The sequence below is a fragment of the Macaca fascicularis genome, chromosome 9 (assembly GCF_037993035.2).
Source record: "Macaca fascicularis isolate 582-1 chromosome 9, T2T-MFA8v1.1".
Lineage (NCBI taxonomy): Eukaryota > Metazoa > Chordata > Mammalia > Primates > Cercopithecidae > Macaca > Macaca fascicularis.
The window spans coordinates 11,891,001-11,904,979 of NC_088383.1; the positions used below are offsets into that span (position 1 = coordinate 11,891,001).

At 40.6% G+C, this 13,979-nt stretch overlaps 1 protein-coding gene and 1 long non-coding RNA gene across 24 annotated transcripts in view; one reads left to right on the forward strand and one right to left on the reverse strand.

Moving 5' to 3' along the window:
* CELF2 (CUGBP Elav-like family member 2) overlaps positions 1-13,979 on the forward strand; it is an 866,142-nt gene that overhangs the window by 524,964 nt on the left and 327,199 nt on the right. For 6 of the 23 annotated variants that reach the window (XM_015455530.4, XM_065519950.2, XM_015455534.4 and 3 more), the window contains exon 1: positions 11,823-12,090. The exons of 5 other annotated variants lie outside the window; for them this stretch is intronic. In XM_015455530.4, the coding sequence (XP_015311016.1) occupies positions 12,038-12,090 (53 nt within the window). In that variant the 5' untranslated portion in view covers positions 11,823-12,037. Of the gene's footprint in view, positions 1-10,626; positions 10,806-11,565; positions 11,653-11,822; positions 12,567-13,979 lie in introns of those variants that run through there. 12 more of the 23 variants (XM_065519967.2, XM_074001006.1, XM_074001005.1 and 9 more) reach the window with 5 other exon arrangements.
* The window catches only part of LOC141407646 (uncharacterized), a 32,442-nt gene that overhangs the window by 13,179 nt on the left and 5,284 nt on the right, over positions 1-13,979 (reverse strand). The gene's annotated exons all lie outside the window — the stretch shown is intronic.

Consider the following 13,979-nt stretch of genomic DNA (forward strand, 5'->3'; position numbering starts at 1 on the left):
AAACTACTAGAAAAAGTAAATTAGGAAACACTTTCAGGGTAGGTGATATTTGAACTGCAACTGTAAGGATGAGCAGGAGTTAACTGGGAAGGGGAAATGCCAATTTAGGCAGACACCAAGCATGAGAAAGGCAAGCCTCGGGAATATGGAAGATCCTGGTATAGAAGTCTGACAGCCTAAGCCACTGGGAACACACTTGTAGTCAAAGCTGCATTTACATAATTGTGGCAGCAAAAGAGAATGCATGCCAAGAGTATGACAGGACAACTTGGAAAAAGAGAGTTGGAAGGAGCTTATTGTAGACATAGGGCTTATGCTACATGATTCTAATGGGGTTTTCAGGAACTGGAGAACAGTCCTGGATTGGATGTTTTCAGAAAGCATTGGATATCATTATGGACTCAACTGTTTTCTCCCTAAAATTTGTATGTTGAAGTCCTAACCCTGGTACCTGGGAATGTGATTGTATTTGGAGATAGAACCTTTAAGGAAGTAATTAGAGTCATAGGTATGGGGCCCCAATCTAATAGGACTGATATCCTTATCAGGAAAAAAAAGACACTAGAGATGTGCAGGCATAGGGAGAAGGCTGTTGGCAAGCCAAGGAAGGAGATGAGCCTCATGAGAAACCAAACCTGCTGTCACCTTGATCTTGACTTCCAGCCTCCACAACTGTGAGAAATAAATTTCTGTTGCTTAAGCCACTCAGTTTGTGGTATATTATCACAGCAGCCCCAGCTGACTAACACAAGTATCTTGGTAGTTTTTATGTAGACAACAGGAAGATTAAAGAAGGACTAGAGTTGTCATTGGTAAAGAAGCAATTGGAAGAAGGGGATATTTCATTATTTTTATGTTTGCAGAGTGGCTGTTTCTTTCTCTTGTTCCACCATGATCTCAAATTCTGATTATTTTTATATTATGTGAGTGCTGTTAATGTTTAGTTGGGAACATCATGATCTACCTGTCAACTGCTCACCACCAAAACTGTCTTTCACTTTCTCATTGACATATTCAAAGAGGATTCTCATTTACTGATCCAGAAATTACATGGAATCTCCATTGTTTACTATGTTGAGTGCAGATTCCTTTGCCTGATTTACAATAGGGGTCCCCAGCCCTGTTAGGAACAGGGTCACACAGCAGGAGGTGAGTGGGGGGTGAGCCAGATAAGCTGCATCTGTATTTACAGCCGCTCCTCATTGCTTGCATTACCACCTGAGCTCTGCCTCCCATTGGGTCAGCAGTGGCATTCTATTCTCAAAGGAGCACAAACCCTATTGTGAACATCACATGCGAGGGATCTAGGTTGTGTGCTCCTTATGAGAATCTAATGCCTGATGATCTGAGGTGGAACAGTTTCATCCCAAAACCATCATCCCCCCTCCCACTCCCACACCCCACCCTCCCGGGTGCCAAAAAGGTTGGGGACTGCTGATGTATAACATTCACAGTTCAACCTCATTCTTCCTAGTGTCTGTTTCTCCACCTTTGTCAATGCAAGCTCTTCAGGCTTGCTTTTGCTATCCCTCATGTAATCTGCCTCAGGCTAGTCTTCTCTGCAGGGCTATCTCACACTTTCCCTCCATGTCCTACCCCAGTGAAGGCACACCCTTCAAGAGTCTCCCAAGTCTTGTCTCTCTGCAAAAGTCTCCCTGGTGACTCCAGCACACTCTTAGCACCTGCCCTTCCTTGGAGCTCTTGTGGCCCATAAAATCCCACAGCAGTAGACACTGCATTGTTCTTTGTTTCCCAAATTAAGCTGTGTCCTTCTAACTTGGTTATAAGTTCCTTGAGGGCAGGAGCCATGCCCCGTGCCTCTTTTGAATCCTCCTTAGAGGAATTCAACTTTAGATAACTAACACTGTAGTCCTTCAGAAAAAGAAACATGTGGCTCACGTAGCTCATCAGTTTTTTTATTTTTATTTTTTGAAACTGGGACTATATTATGACATCTTTGTATCTCCTTTTCTCCTGAGATGATGTCATTGAATTAATCATATATTTAGCCAGCCAGTATTTTTGAGCGCCTATTTTTATGCTTGGTGCTTTGATATTTAAGCTCAGCCCTGAAGGATACACGGAAATAAACCCAGTCACAGGGTGGGGATCACTGGAGAGTTTTGCATTGGTAGAAAACAGCACCAATGAAAGCACAGACACAAGAGAAATTGTGTATTTGAGGATTTGGAAGAAGTTCAGGTGTGCCAAGTGAGCATACCTCAGAGATGAGTTGGAGACATAGGTGGGTCTCATGGGTTGGACTTCATCTTAGGGCAGGGGACACCTTCAAAGTGTTCTAAACAGGAAACAGCTATGACCATATTTCAGTATTAAATAACTCTGGCTGAAATGTGTAGCATGGATCAGAGCCAGAGAGACTAGGGACAGGAAGATTCCTAAAGAGGTCTGATGGCCTCAACTAACGTAGTAGAAATGGGAGGAAGTAAGTGCTTCTAGAGAAAGTATTGATCAATGGATTCTCGTTGTGTCTCTGACAATGTAAACTCATGGGCATTCTAGTTTCTCTATATTTATGTTCATCAAATTATGCATTGGTTCTGGAATTAAAAATGAACATAAGGCTCTTTTGATCTGGGTGCTAATTGCATGGATATGTTCAGTCTGTGAATATTCCATGAGCTAAACACTTATGTGAACTTTCCTGTAAGTATATAATACTTTTTACTAAAAAAGTTTAAAGTATAAAACAATTGGCCCAGGACATTTTATGCAAGTCTAGAGTTTCTAATTTTTTATAATTTTTTGGAGTCCTTATCTTGCCATATTCAAAGACATCTTCAAAATCAACTTGTGCTGTTGCTTTTCTGGAAATATTGGACCCAACTGGCCTACTGGAAGCATAAGAGCTTGTTCTGCTCCATTGCTTGTCTATTCAGAAAGTGGGGTGCAGTGTCCCTAGCCCAGTCCCGCAGCCCTGTTATTTTTTAGTTATACGTTAGAGGAGATGGTGATGAATAGCAGAGCACTTATGATTCTATTTCAGAAATCACGGCAAGGAGCTGAAGGTTTGACTAGAGTCAGTGAAGGCAAGGATTTTATCTGACCTCTAGGGTCTACCTCTGTCCTCGCCTCCTTTCTCAGGGCATGTGCAGGCCCAGAAGTAGCCTGCTTTCTTTTAAAAGTAGGCTGCCTTCGTGGGTTACTGCCCCAGTTCCCAACTGATTTCTGAAACTTTCTGCATGCTCCTGCCTCTTATTTGTACTGCCTTGTTTTTTTCATTTAGCATTCAAATAAATAATTCATGATCTCATCAATGGCAAGGTAACTCATAACTTTGTATGTGTATATTTTCTCACTCCAACTGGGTTTCAACCCTTTTGTAATGCATTTGGTCTTCTCTTTTGCTGGAACATCCTCCTTTGTCCCCGCTGTCAAGTTTGGATTTGCCCCGGGGTTCTAGTCCTCCTCTACATCCCCCCCCCCTTTTTTTTTTTTTCCTCAACTTTCTTCTGGGCTGGTCTCTTCCACTGCAGTATTTCTAACTTCCTCCTCCCTTGGGAGGTGCTGCCCACAGGCTTCTCAAGCTCAGCGTATTCTCAGCAGAGTAACTTATCTTCCCCAATGACCCTGTTTTACCTTTTTTGGTTGCCTTTGGTCAACAGTACCATCATTTGCCAAATTGTCCATGTTGGAAACATCAGAATTATCTTCAAATCCTTGGTTTTCTTCACTCCACCCACTCAGTTGTTCACATTGTGATTCGACTGCTAAAATATGCTTTGGCCCCTCTCCGCTCTCTACAGCTGCTGCCTGGCAACATGGAATAGTGATGCCTATCCCTTCCGCGTACTGCGTGTGTCAGCTTTGGCCGTTCTTAATCTCCCAGGCCCTTGTGTTTCCTCATTTGTGTCATGTGGGTGATAATGCAGATTTACGGGATGGCTCTGATAGCTGAGTGATGCAAGCCTTTGTGCCACTGCACTCTAGCCTGGGCAACAGAGCAAGACACCATCTCTGAAAAAGTATAAAAAATGAAAAAGAGCTGTGGATGTGTTATGATAGTTTCAAACTCATCTTCCCTAGACCATCTGGGTTTCTCTTGCATTTCCGTCATGTGATCATATGAATCACCATATTGGTGTCACCTTCCAGGAAGGAAGGCTGATCCACGCCACTGTGGTCTTTATTAAGCTTGTGCGATTTACTTCTTAGGATTCCCTGGAATCAAAACCACCAGGAAAGGAAGATCCCCAAGTGTACCAAACACCACATTTACATTTTGGATGCCTGGATAATGGTTGAGTTACGTAGTTTCTCTGACCTGGCACTTTGAGCAAGAAGAAAGGGAGTTGCTTGTGCCTTTGCCGCTTCTAAATATTGCAAGAGTAAACTTGGTCCCTCTTCCACTTAAATGTTATACGCATCTTGCACAAGCTGGACAAGTAGGCAGTGATTGACAAAGAGAAGAACCTCCCTCACAGGCCTCATAGTCTCTCACTTGTATGGTGGTCTTCCCACTGCCCTTCCTTCCTGTCTCTAGATTCTTCCAAGTTCTGAGTCCATGCTTCATGCTTCTTATGGTTTGGCTCTGTATCACCACCCAAATCTCACCTTGAATTGTTATAATCCCCACATGTCATGGGAGGGACCTGGTGGTGGGTAATTGAATCACGGGGGCTGGATTTTCTCATGCTGTTCTTGTGATAGTGACTAAGTCTCATGAGATCTGATGGTTTTATAAAGGGGAGTTCCTCTGCACACGCTCTCTTGCCTGCCGCCATGTAAGATGTGACTTTGCTCCTTATTCACCTTCCACCATGAGATTGTGAGGCCTACCCAGCCATGTGAAACTGTGAGTCAATTAAGCCTCTTTCCTTTATAAAGTACCTAATCTCAGGTATGTCTTCATTAGCAGTGTGAGAACAGGCTAATACAATGCTGAGTTATCTTTCTAGAGCCTCAAACCTTTCATGGCTTCCTATTGGCAGAATCTTCAGTGTAAAATGCAATGTCCTTCCTCACTCAGCCCTAGGCTACTTTCTGCCTTGTCTTCACTGTCCCTTTGGCCTCTAGAAACCTGCCAGGGACTTTCTTTTGGAGCTCATAACTTAGTTATGTGCTTAGAGCATTTGTCATATTTACAAGGAATAGGAAAGTGAAAGTAATGCTTACTTTCTACCACTGCAATGTAAAATAAAATTTAATGCACTTTAAAAAGTAAGGCTATATCTCATTAGGAACTGATTTAAGGAAATGTGTGGGGCCTTTAATAGCTTCCAGTGATTTGTTTTTAATAGCAGGCAGAGGATAGAACTCATAAAAGTAACTTGCTGTTGATCTCTGGGGGATCTCAGTGAGGTGGGAGGTCAGCAGGGTGCAGGCTGACCTGGGAAGAAATGAGGTAACACCAGCTCCTGGGGCTGTGGCACAGTCAACTGAAGCATTAAATACAAAAAGTAGGCCTACTCCTGAAAATGAATGAAGCAAAAATTACACTGACTTCTGATTCTTGTTCCTTGCCCGAGGACACTTGCTTTTGCCAAGCCACCACAAAAATCTCCCTCCTGCTCCCATTGCCCTTAATTCTGAAAGTCTCGTCTTCCAATCTCATCTTCAATGCCCAGTTCTACCTGCCTGCGGTTTATGAACTCCCAAACTTTAGCATTTATGGAAAGTAATGAAGGAAATATACAGTTTTATCATTTCATTTTCAATGTACCCATATAAATGGTGCTTTAAAATTCAAAAACAATTATGAAAACATCAAGTTTATCATTCCATCTCAAAGAATGTATCAAATCCTTAAAGTTACGAACAGGCCCTTCCTAATCTTTTTGTCTCTTTCCGTTCTAGCTGAATAACTTAATGACTCCTCCTCATAAAGTGTGGTATTTCACAAATTGTGTGATATAGCTGCAAGCCACCGAGACTAGGTAACGCACAAGAAGAATGCTTCACGAAGAAATCCATCCTCCGAACAAATGTTTCCTAAGTGTCTACCACATACCACATGTTGTTCTAAAGTGGGGATAAAATGGAGAAACTCCCTGTTTTGATGGAACTTAGGTTCACATGGAGGAAACAGATAAAAAACAAGTTAATAAGTAAATAACTTAATTTCAGAGGGTGATATAGAAAGAAAGGTAACATTGAAAGCACCTGAGTATTATATGAGACCTATGCGTGGCGCGTGGAAGCATGCACTTGTAGTCCTACCTACTTGGGAGGCTGAGGTGGGAGGAACACTTGAGCCCAGGAGTTCAAGGCCACAGGGAGCTATGATTGTGCCACTGCACTCCAGCCTGGGCAACAGAGCAAGACACTATCTCTGAAAAAGTTTAAAAAATTAAAAAGAGCTGTGGATGTGTTATGATAGTTTCAAACTCATCTTCCCTAGACCATCTGGGTTTCTCTTGCATTTCCGTCATGTGATCATATGAATCACCATATTGGTGTCACCTTCCAAGAAGGAAGGCTGATCCACGCCACCGAGGTCTTTATTAAGCTTGTGCGATTTACTTCTTAGGATTCCCTGGAATCAAAACCACTAGGAAAGGAAGATCCCCAAGTGCACCAAAGGTCATATTCATGTGTGGATGCCTGGATAATGGTAGAGTTACATAGTTTATCTGACCTGGTACTTTGAGCAGGAAGAAAGGGAGTTGCTTGTGCCTTTACCTCCTCTAAAAATAGCAAGAATAAACTTGGTCCATTTTCCACATAAATGTTAAATGCCTAACTGATGAATATTCACCTGTGGCCTTCTTAAGATTTCCCACCTGCCTGAAAGTGGTGCTTGGCAAAACATTAGGCCAAAAATGACCGCTCCATTGTGAACATGTTGTCTGCTAAGTTGTAAGATTTCAAAACCAAAGCTAATTTTTGTTTGTTTGTTTTTTATCAACTATGCTATCCATGATAGCTTATTTTAATGGGAAATCTTTACCTTTCTTCTTCTTGTCTTCGATGGACCTTTCTTTACCTACACAGACATAGTCCTCTGAAGCCAGTTCTTGGTGTCTGCTTTCATTTACAGCAGAGAGTCATGATTACTCTTTAGAACAATACCTCTTAAATTTACATAGTATCTATTTTCAAGTGGCTTCTTGGAATTCCAAGTACTTTATGGTTTATTATTTATACATATGTATTGATAACTATGACACTTTATCATGATCAGGGGCTTTACAATTAGTCTTGCTCGTTAATCATTCCTGTGCCCTGCTCGTCCTGGCCAACAGGTCCATTTTGAAAATGAGCAGAGTCTTTATGGAAGGAATTTCCATTTGGAATTTAGGGCCCTTGGATTTGTCACTGGGATGGCCACCTCCTGCTTCCACAGTGTGACTGACAGGTCATTTTTGAGTTGCTCAAGTGAAAGCAACTCATGTGAACAAGTTTCCAAGATACTATCAAACCCTTTATTTAGCAATGCTCCTGGGGTCTTACTTTAAACCCACTGTCAGTTTTATTTTTCAGGCAGTGAATTGTGATACTTGGGTCTTTTATGCTTTGGAAGTATTTTTCCCCCGCAAGGCAGAGCAGGGAACTGGGGTCTGAAAGAAGGATTGTACCATATTCCATCAGTTTCTGGCTTCTGTCCCCAGTACTGCTCTGGGCTCCCCCACTATTTGCAGATGTCACCACTTTGCCTCTATTGCACCCATAGAGAAAGACCCTTCTTCTGAAGTTGATAAATTGGGGTCAGAGTAGCTTTGTGTCTTCAGTGTGACATCAGCGGAATGGAAGAACGTTCATCCATCTGCATGTGTATTTATCAACTTCACTGAGCTCCTACTATGTATCACACACTTGGTACACTGAAAATCCATTTCTTTTAGACCTTGATCATGGCTTCATATTTACTTAACAAATTTTCTATGTATTCTTTCCATCTTCCAGAGCAATATGGGATGTTTCTTAATTAAACTTGGCAGTTCTCAGTATCTGAAACTAGCAGCTAAATAGATTTAATGTCCTCGGTGCCTCCACATTCCTGGATTGTTCTTTTAGGATCTGAGAGGCAGGCTAGATTTGTGTGCTGTCCCATTCTTATCAAAGAGGGAATCTGTTCTGTCAGGCTCTAGCATATTTCATATTAACACTTCCATTGAAATGATACTTTCTATTACTTTTGCAATGTAAATGCCAAAATGCAAAGAGAAGGCACAGAAAGCAGAAAAAACTTAGAGTCATTAAGTTGTATCTGGAAATTTAGCTCTTTCTTCTGGAAATTACCTATAACAGAAATAAATGCACCTATAATTTCACCTTTTAAAATTTTTTAGAAAGCTCAAATCTGGAAAGGCCAAGAAGCTGGCTGATTCTTAGCTCACTGCCAATATTCTCACATTGCAGTACTTTTCTAGTTTTTTTCTTCATCAAGTTTGCATCATTAGCTAAAAATGTAATTTATATAGCAAAAACATCTTTTTGGATATAGAGGGCATGAGAACAATCTAAGATTTTCTTATTGTTGTTCTTTGTTAATTACTGCTTTTTTTTCTTTTTGAAAAAAAAATCCCTACCAGCCAAATATAGTAATAATCAGGATTGTTAAAAATTGGCTTCTACTGCAGATGATCTCAAAAAATATGAATAATTTGCCCCCAAAAGTTGTTCGTCTGTCTAGGCTCAACTCAACCTTCATTTGGAGTAAAGTTTGAAAGGAATTGCTTTGATACTAGTATCCAAGTCAGAACCTCTTATGCAATTTTTCATTAATTTACTATCTATCTGTATTAGTCCGTTTTCACACTGCTGATAAAGACATACTCAAGACTGGGGAATTTATAAAGAAAAAGAGGTTTAATGGACTCACAGTGCCACATGGCTGGGCAGGACTCACAATCATGGCGGAAGACGAAAGTCACATCTTACATGGCAACAGGCAAGAGAGAAAATGAGAGCCAAGTGAAAGAGGAACGCCCTTATAAAACCAACAGATCCCATAAGACTTATTCACTACCACGAGAACAGTATGGAGGAAACTGCCCGCATGATTCAGCTATCTCCCACCGGGTCCCTCCTACAACACGTGGGAATTTTGGGAGCTACAATTCAAGAGGAAATTTGGGTAAGGACACAAAGCCAAACCGTATCACTATCCTCTAAGGTTATTACTATCACATTAGGGAAGTGTAAGATTCATTACACTAAGCACTCCCTAAAAACTCTGCTTTGCTGGGGTGTATATTTGGATCTCTGTGCACAGTGGGGGCACTAAGTTGCGTGTGGTGCCCTAGAAAGGCACAGGCCCAGCAGTTGGTAGAATGAGCTCCTAAGCTCTGTCATTATTGCATCTTCTCTGGGTAAGTCACTCCAGTCACTTCCTACACTTGAATTTCTGCAGCTAAGGGGGTTAAGGAACCAGCTCTGCCTGCCCACTATGTTGTCATGGGGATTAAATGAATTGCTAAATGTGAAAAGGTCTTGAAATGTAAAATGTAATAGCATGAAAGGAATATCTCAGTGTAGTCATCTATGCTGACCAGTGCCTGAATTAGAATACAAAATATCGAGGTTAATTTTTTTCACATATTTGTTAAAGAAATGGCATTTAAAATTTTTTTGAAAATAAAATAGTTCTCACATTTCCAGTGGTTAAAAATAAATTCATTCCTTTATTTAACAAATATGTATTAATTACCAGATAAGGGAAAAATATTCTATTGGGTGCATTACGAAGTGCAAAGATTAATTTAATGTGGAGGTGGGAAGGCCAAAGACTTACTATACACTATGTATATGGTATAAACCACATCCTTTCTTCCTATTTACTCATCTTTATAACCCAGGTTTAGCACATGGTGGATGTAAAGCCTTCAATCTGTCATCTTAGTGGCATTTAGACAGGTACTCAACTCCACCTCAATAGCATTCTCATTATTTACATCCGTAGACTAAAAAGGAAGTGGAGAGAGTACAAAATATTTAATGGCTTGGTGCAGTTCCAGTCCTTACTACCATGGATCCACAATTTATTTCACTGTAGGAACAGCCCCATATATTACAACATGGGCTTCCAATGCTAAGAATTTACCTTTGGATAAGCCACTGCATTACTGTTGTGTGTTAGTGCTTGCCTCATAGTTTAGCCCCGATTAGAAACTGTATGGAAATATGCAGAGAAGGGCTTCGTGTCTGAGCAGTGTATTTTTATTTTTCTCTAATGGACAAAACCCGTGGCTGGTATCAGTCCAGTTATCCCACTTTTATTAATATTTGGACACCCAGTTTCACTACAGGCTCTTCACATGCTTTAAAATAAATTAGCATTTGTTGCCCCCATTTAACCGCTGGAGTAAAGAGAGCCACAGAGGGGAGAAGACACTTCTGCCCCAGCGCCGAGCACAAGTCACAAGGCGAATGGGCTCAAACTCTTTCTCCCTAAGATCTCTCTGGTTCCAGGCTCATTTACATGATGCTTTTCTTACTTCAAAAGAACATCTTAGATTTTATATGATATCATTCGCTGGCAAGGTTGTTCATTTTTTATATATTCACTGTAACTTTCATATGTTAGAATGAAGCAAGAATATGTACCAAAAAAATGGGGTTGTTTTAGGGACAAGGCTCTCATTTCATGATCTGATTTTTGTCAAGTGACTCATCACGCCTTCTTGTTGCCCTCTAGAAATAGGGATGGTGAGTGCTATCCTTCTCTTACTTGCCATAGTCCAGCCGATACATCATGCAAGATTGCTGTGCAGTGGAGATTTAAAAACCTTCATCTCCCCCTGCCCAGAGAACATGTTCATTTTTCTAGCTGTGGATCAAGACCAAGTTCAGAGGTCAGAGACCTAGCAAGAAATTGGAGTGTGTTCCAGATCTTCAAATAGGTGGGGAACAGAGTCCACCATTCCTTTCCTCCTCTGTTATTCTCCCCACCGATGCTTGGAGTCCAGATTATACTGAGGTGCATGTTGGTACTGATGGAGAATGGGAGTGGGACCAGGATTCAGTGACCCACGTCTGTTTGAGGCTGTTCTATGTTGTTCCATCCAAGCTGAGTGCATTCTTGGCTTCAGGTCAGCACACACCTCCTGGAACGCTGCCTTAGCTTGCACTTTTGATGACGGATTGCTCAGTCCTTAGCATCTCTTCTTTCCTGTGTGTGTGTGTATGTGTTTAACTTGTTATTTTACTTGGCTAATCTGCATAGAATTTTTCTAATTCCAATAAACAGAAGTACAATGTGTATTTCCCTGGTTAACTGTACATGCGAAGCCTGGTAGGGAAGCAGATTTTTCTTATTTTAGAAAAGAGCAACTCATTGGTCTTTTGCAGATGATGCTCCTGTGTTGATGAGGACTCCAGTGCCACCAAACAATCTTTGCATCGCCTGCCTTCTTTAGATACCCTCCTCCAGGTGAATGACGCTCTGATTTATGAGAACCCTGGTGTGCACGGAGTTAAAATATTTCCAAATCCTCGATCTCTATCCTATGCATCTATGACCCAGGGTGGGGCTAAGGGTCTTAACCTTGTCACTCTTCCTGAGGACAAGACAAGAGGAGCAGATGAATCCAACTGTGAATGCAGTGTCCCAGAAAAGAGAGGCAAAAATCCTTTTTAGCACACTGACCCGTCCCAATCTGTGGTTAGTCATCTGCGATGCTTGCTTGTAGTTTTGATAGCAGAAGGCAACTGGGAAATTGATTTTGCTATTAAATGTATAAGAAAAAGGTAAATGAGTTCCTTGGTATTTTTGTTTTTGTTTTTGTTTTTGTTTTCCAATTTTTAAAGATGGTAACTAGGAGAACTAACACCAGCCAGGCTTGAGTGAATGCAGACAAGACCCCTATAGGCAGCAGAGTGTATTAGTGTAATAATATGCATAGACAACATAACTTGTCAGAGAGGATTATTTCTACTTAGTGAATCGGCAGGAGCCCCTTTGCTCTACTATTCAGCATTTGACTAGGGAAGAGAGTGGGAAGAGAGAGAGAGAGAGAGAGAGGGAGAGAGAGAGAGAGAGGGAGGAGAGGGCGCGTTAGTGAGCAGCGACTGTGGCATTGATGTTTGAGCGTACTTCTGAACTGGCTTTTGTTGAGACTATCAGTATAGAAGCATGCGCTGTCCCAAATCCGCTGTTACTATGAGAAATGAAGAGCTGCTTTTAAGGTATGTTGTTGTGTCCTTTGTTTTTAATGCACGCTTTTCTAGTTTCTAGAGCTGGCTGAGACACTAATTATGCTCTGAATCAAGTAGCTTCCTTACCTTAGAAGAGAAGGGGGGAAAAAGAATCTAAAGAGAGAGAGGGAGATGAAATCGAGACCCAGAGATTGGGAGAAAGAGAGAGCCAGCGAGAGAAAGGCGGAGGACTGCCGTGAGTTCTATTTGTACTAGTTGCCTTTTGAAAGCATATCATGTATTTGCTCACTGCTATTTGTGAGTGGCCAGTGGATAATTTTAAGGGCTCTGAATCTGGCTCTTGGTTCATCTTTTCCTTTGCAATGTCTAAGCCTCTTTCATTTTTATGCACTCTGCATGGAATAATCACCGAAAAAGGAGCTGAGGAGACTCCATATTAGACTTGCGTTCCAAATACCGCTCTAATCTGGACTTAGCCTACCTAAATAGTCCTCGTGTGTTACCAGGTTTGGATCACTTTATCCTGTTTGCCAAAATGTGTACCCGTTTGGAGACCTCCTTCATGCATGGCGTCCTGGGTCCCCATGTATTGAAAGCAAATATTTGTTTCCTGCCTCTGTGTTGGGGGTTCTATCACATACCAGGAAGGAGGCACCACTGACCTTTTGGGAAGCAGAGGGAGAATTATGATAGAATTGGCGTCCTGCTTTGAAAAATGTAGTCTTTTGTTTATTTGCTAGCAGACATTGTAGCACTGAATACATCTTTGGGTCTGACAATGGGACCGGTTGAACAATGGAGCTGTCAAACTAGCTTAATGCATGTCTGGGGCTTTATTTTTTTCTTTTTCAACACTCTTTTTATCTCCTATAATCTTGTTTGTATAGACTATCAGAATGAAGAGCTTTTGCAACTGCTTGTTTGTGGTTTTGTGCTTTTAAAAAATTTAGTATCTACCGTTCATAGAGCTTTTTGCATTCTGCCGCTATGTTGGTTGGATTAAGTTAGAGATTTATTGCTTACCTCTCTGTTAACTACTGAAAGAAAACTTATTGATTGAGAATGCTTGTAATACCATTATCAGTCTGGCAAACGCCTTGTGATCAGACCTGCCTCTATGGTATTTAAAGCTTGGGGATTTTTAATTTGCTCATTTGGTGAACTTATGAAACATAGCATGAAAAAGAGTTAAGAGGAATATTTTTGATGTTTATGTAAATTACAGTTTTTAGTCTCTGCTTCTCCCTTTGGCATCTATGTACATAAACAATTTAGAAATTCAAGGACAAGTGAGAACTTTTGCCCTTACAATTTTGGTCACAAACTATTATTACATAGCCTATTAAGTTGTGAAGTTCAAGGTCTCTGTGGAATATATTGATTTTTGATTTATGCTTATGTCCTCATAAAATGCCTTTCTATGCAGGGCAAACATTTCTCACATCTTCAAATATCTTTCATTTTACCAGATAAGCATTGGTTTCTAAGGTAAGAACAGCGAAGCTTTCGACAGAGAAAATGGAAAAATCTGTTTCAAACTTCTCAAATAATGAAACCACTTATATTGCCACATAAGAAATAAAAGAATTGACCCTACAGTAGTGAATTATAATTGATTTACATGAAAATCATTTTACTAAGGTTGACTTCTGTGAAGAATATATCTTATCTAACATTCTAATGTGTTGCTTAATTAGTTGTTTGTGCCACAGCAATATATCAGAATATATTAGTACATTTATAGAGAGAGTTTAAGGACCTCATTTTAAAAAACAGAAGGGAAATCATTTTAAAGGGTAATTTTTAAAAGTTTAGTTGTAAATATTCCCTATTGGATTATATTTTGGTTTAAATTAGTGATGTTCTCAGTCAATAAGAAACAAGATGTATTACTTAGGAAAACAGTTATGAAACGAGCT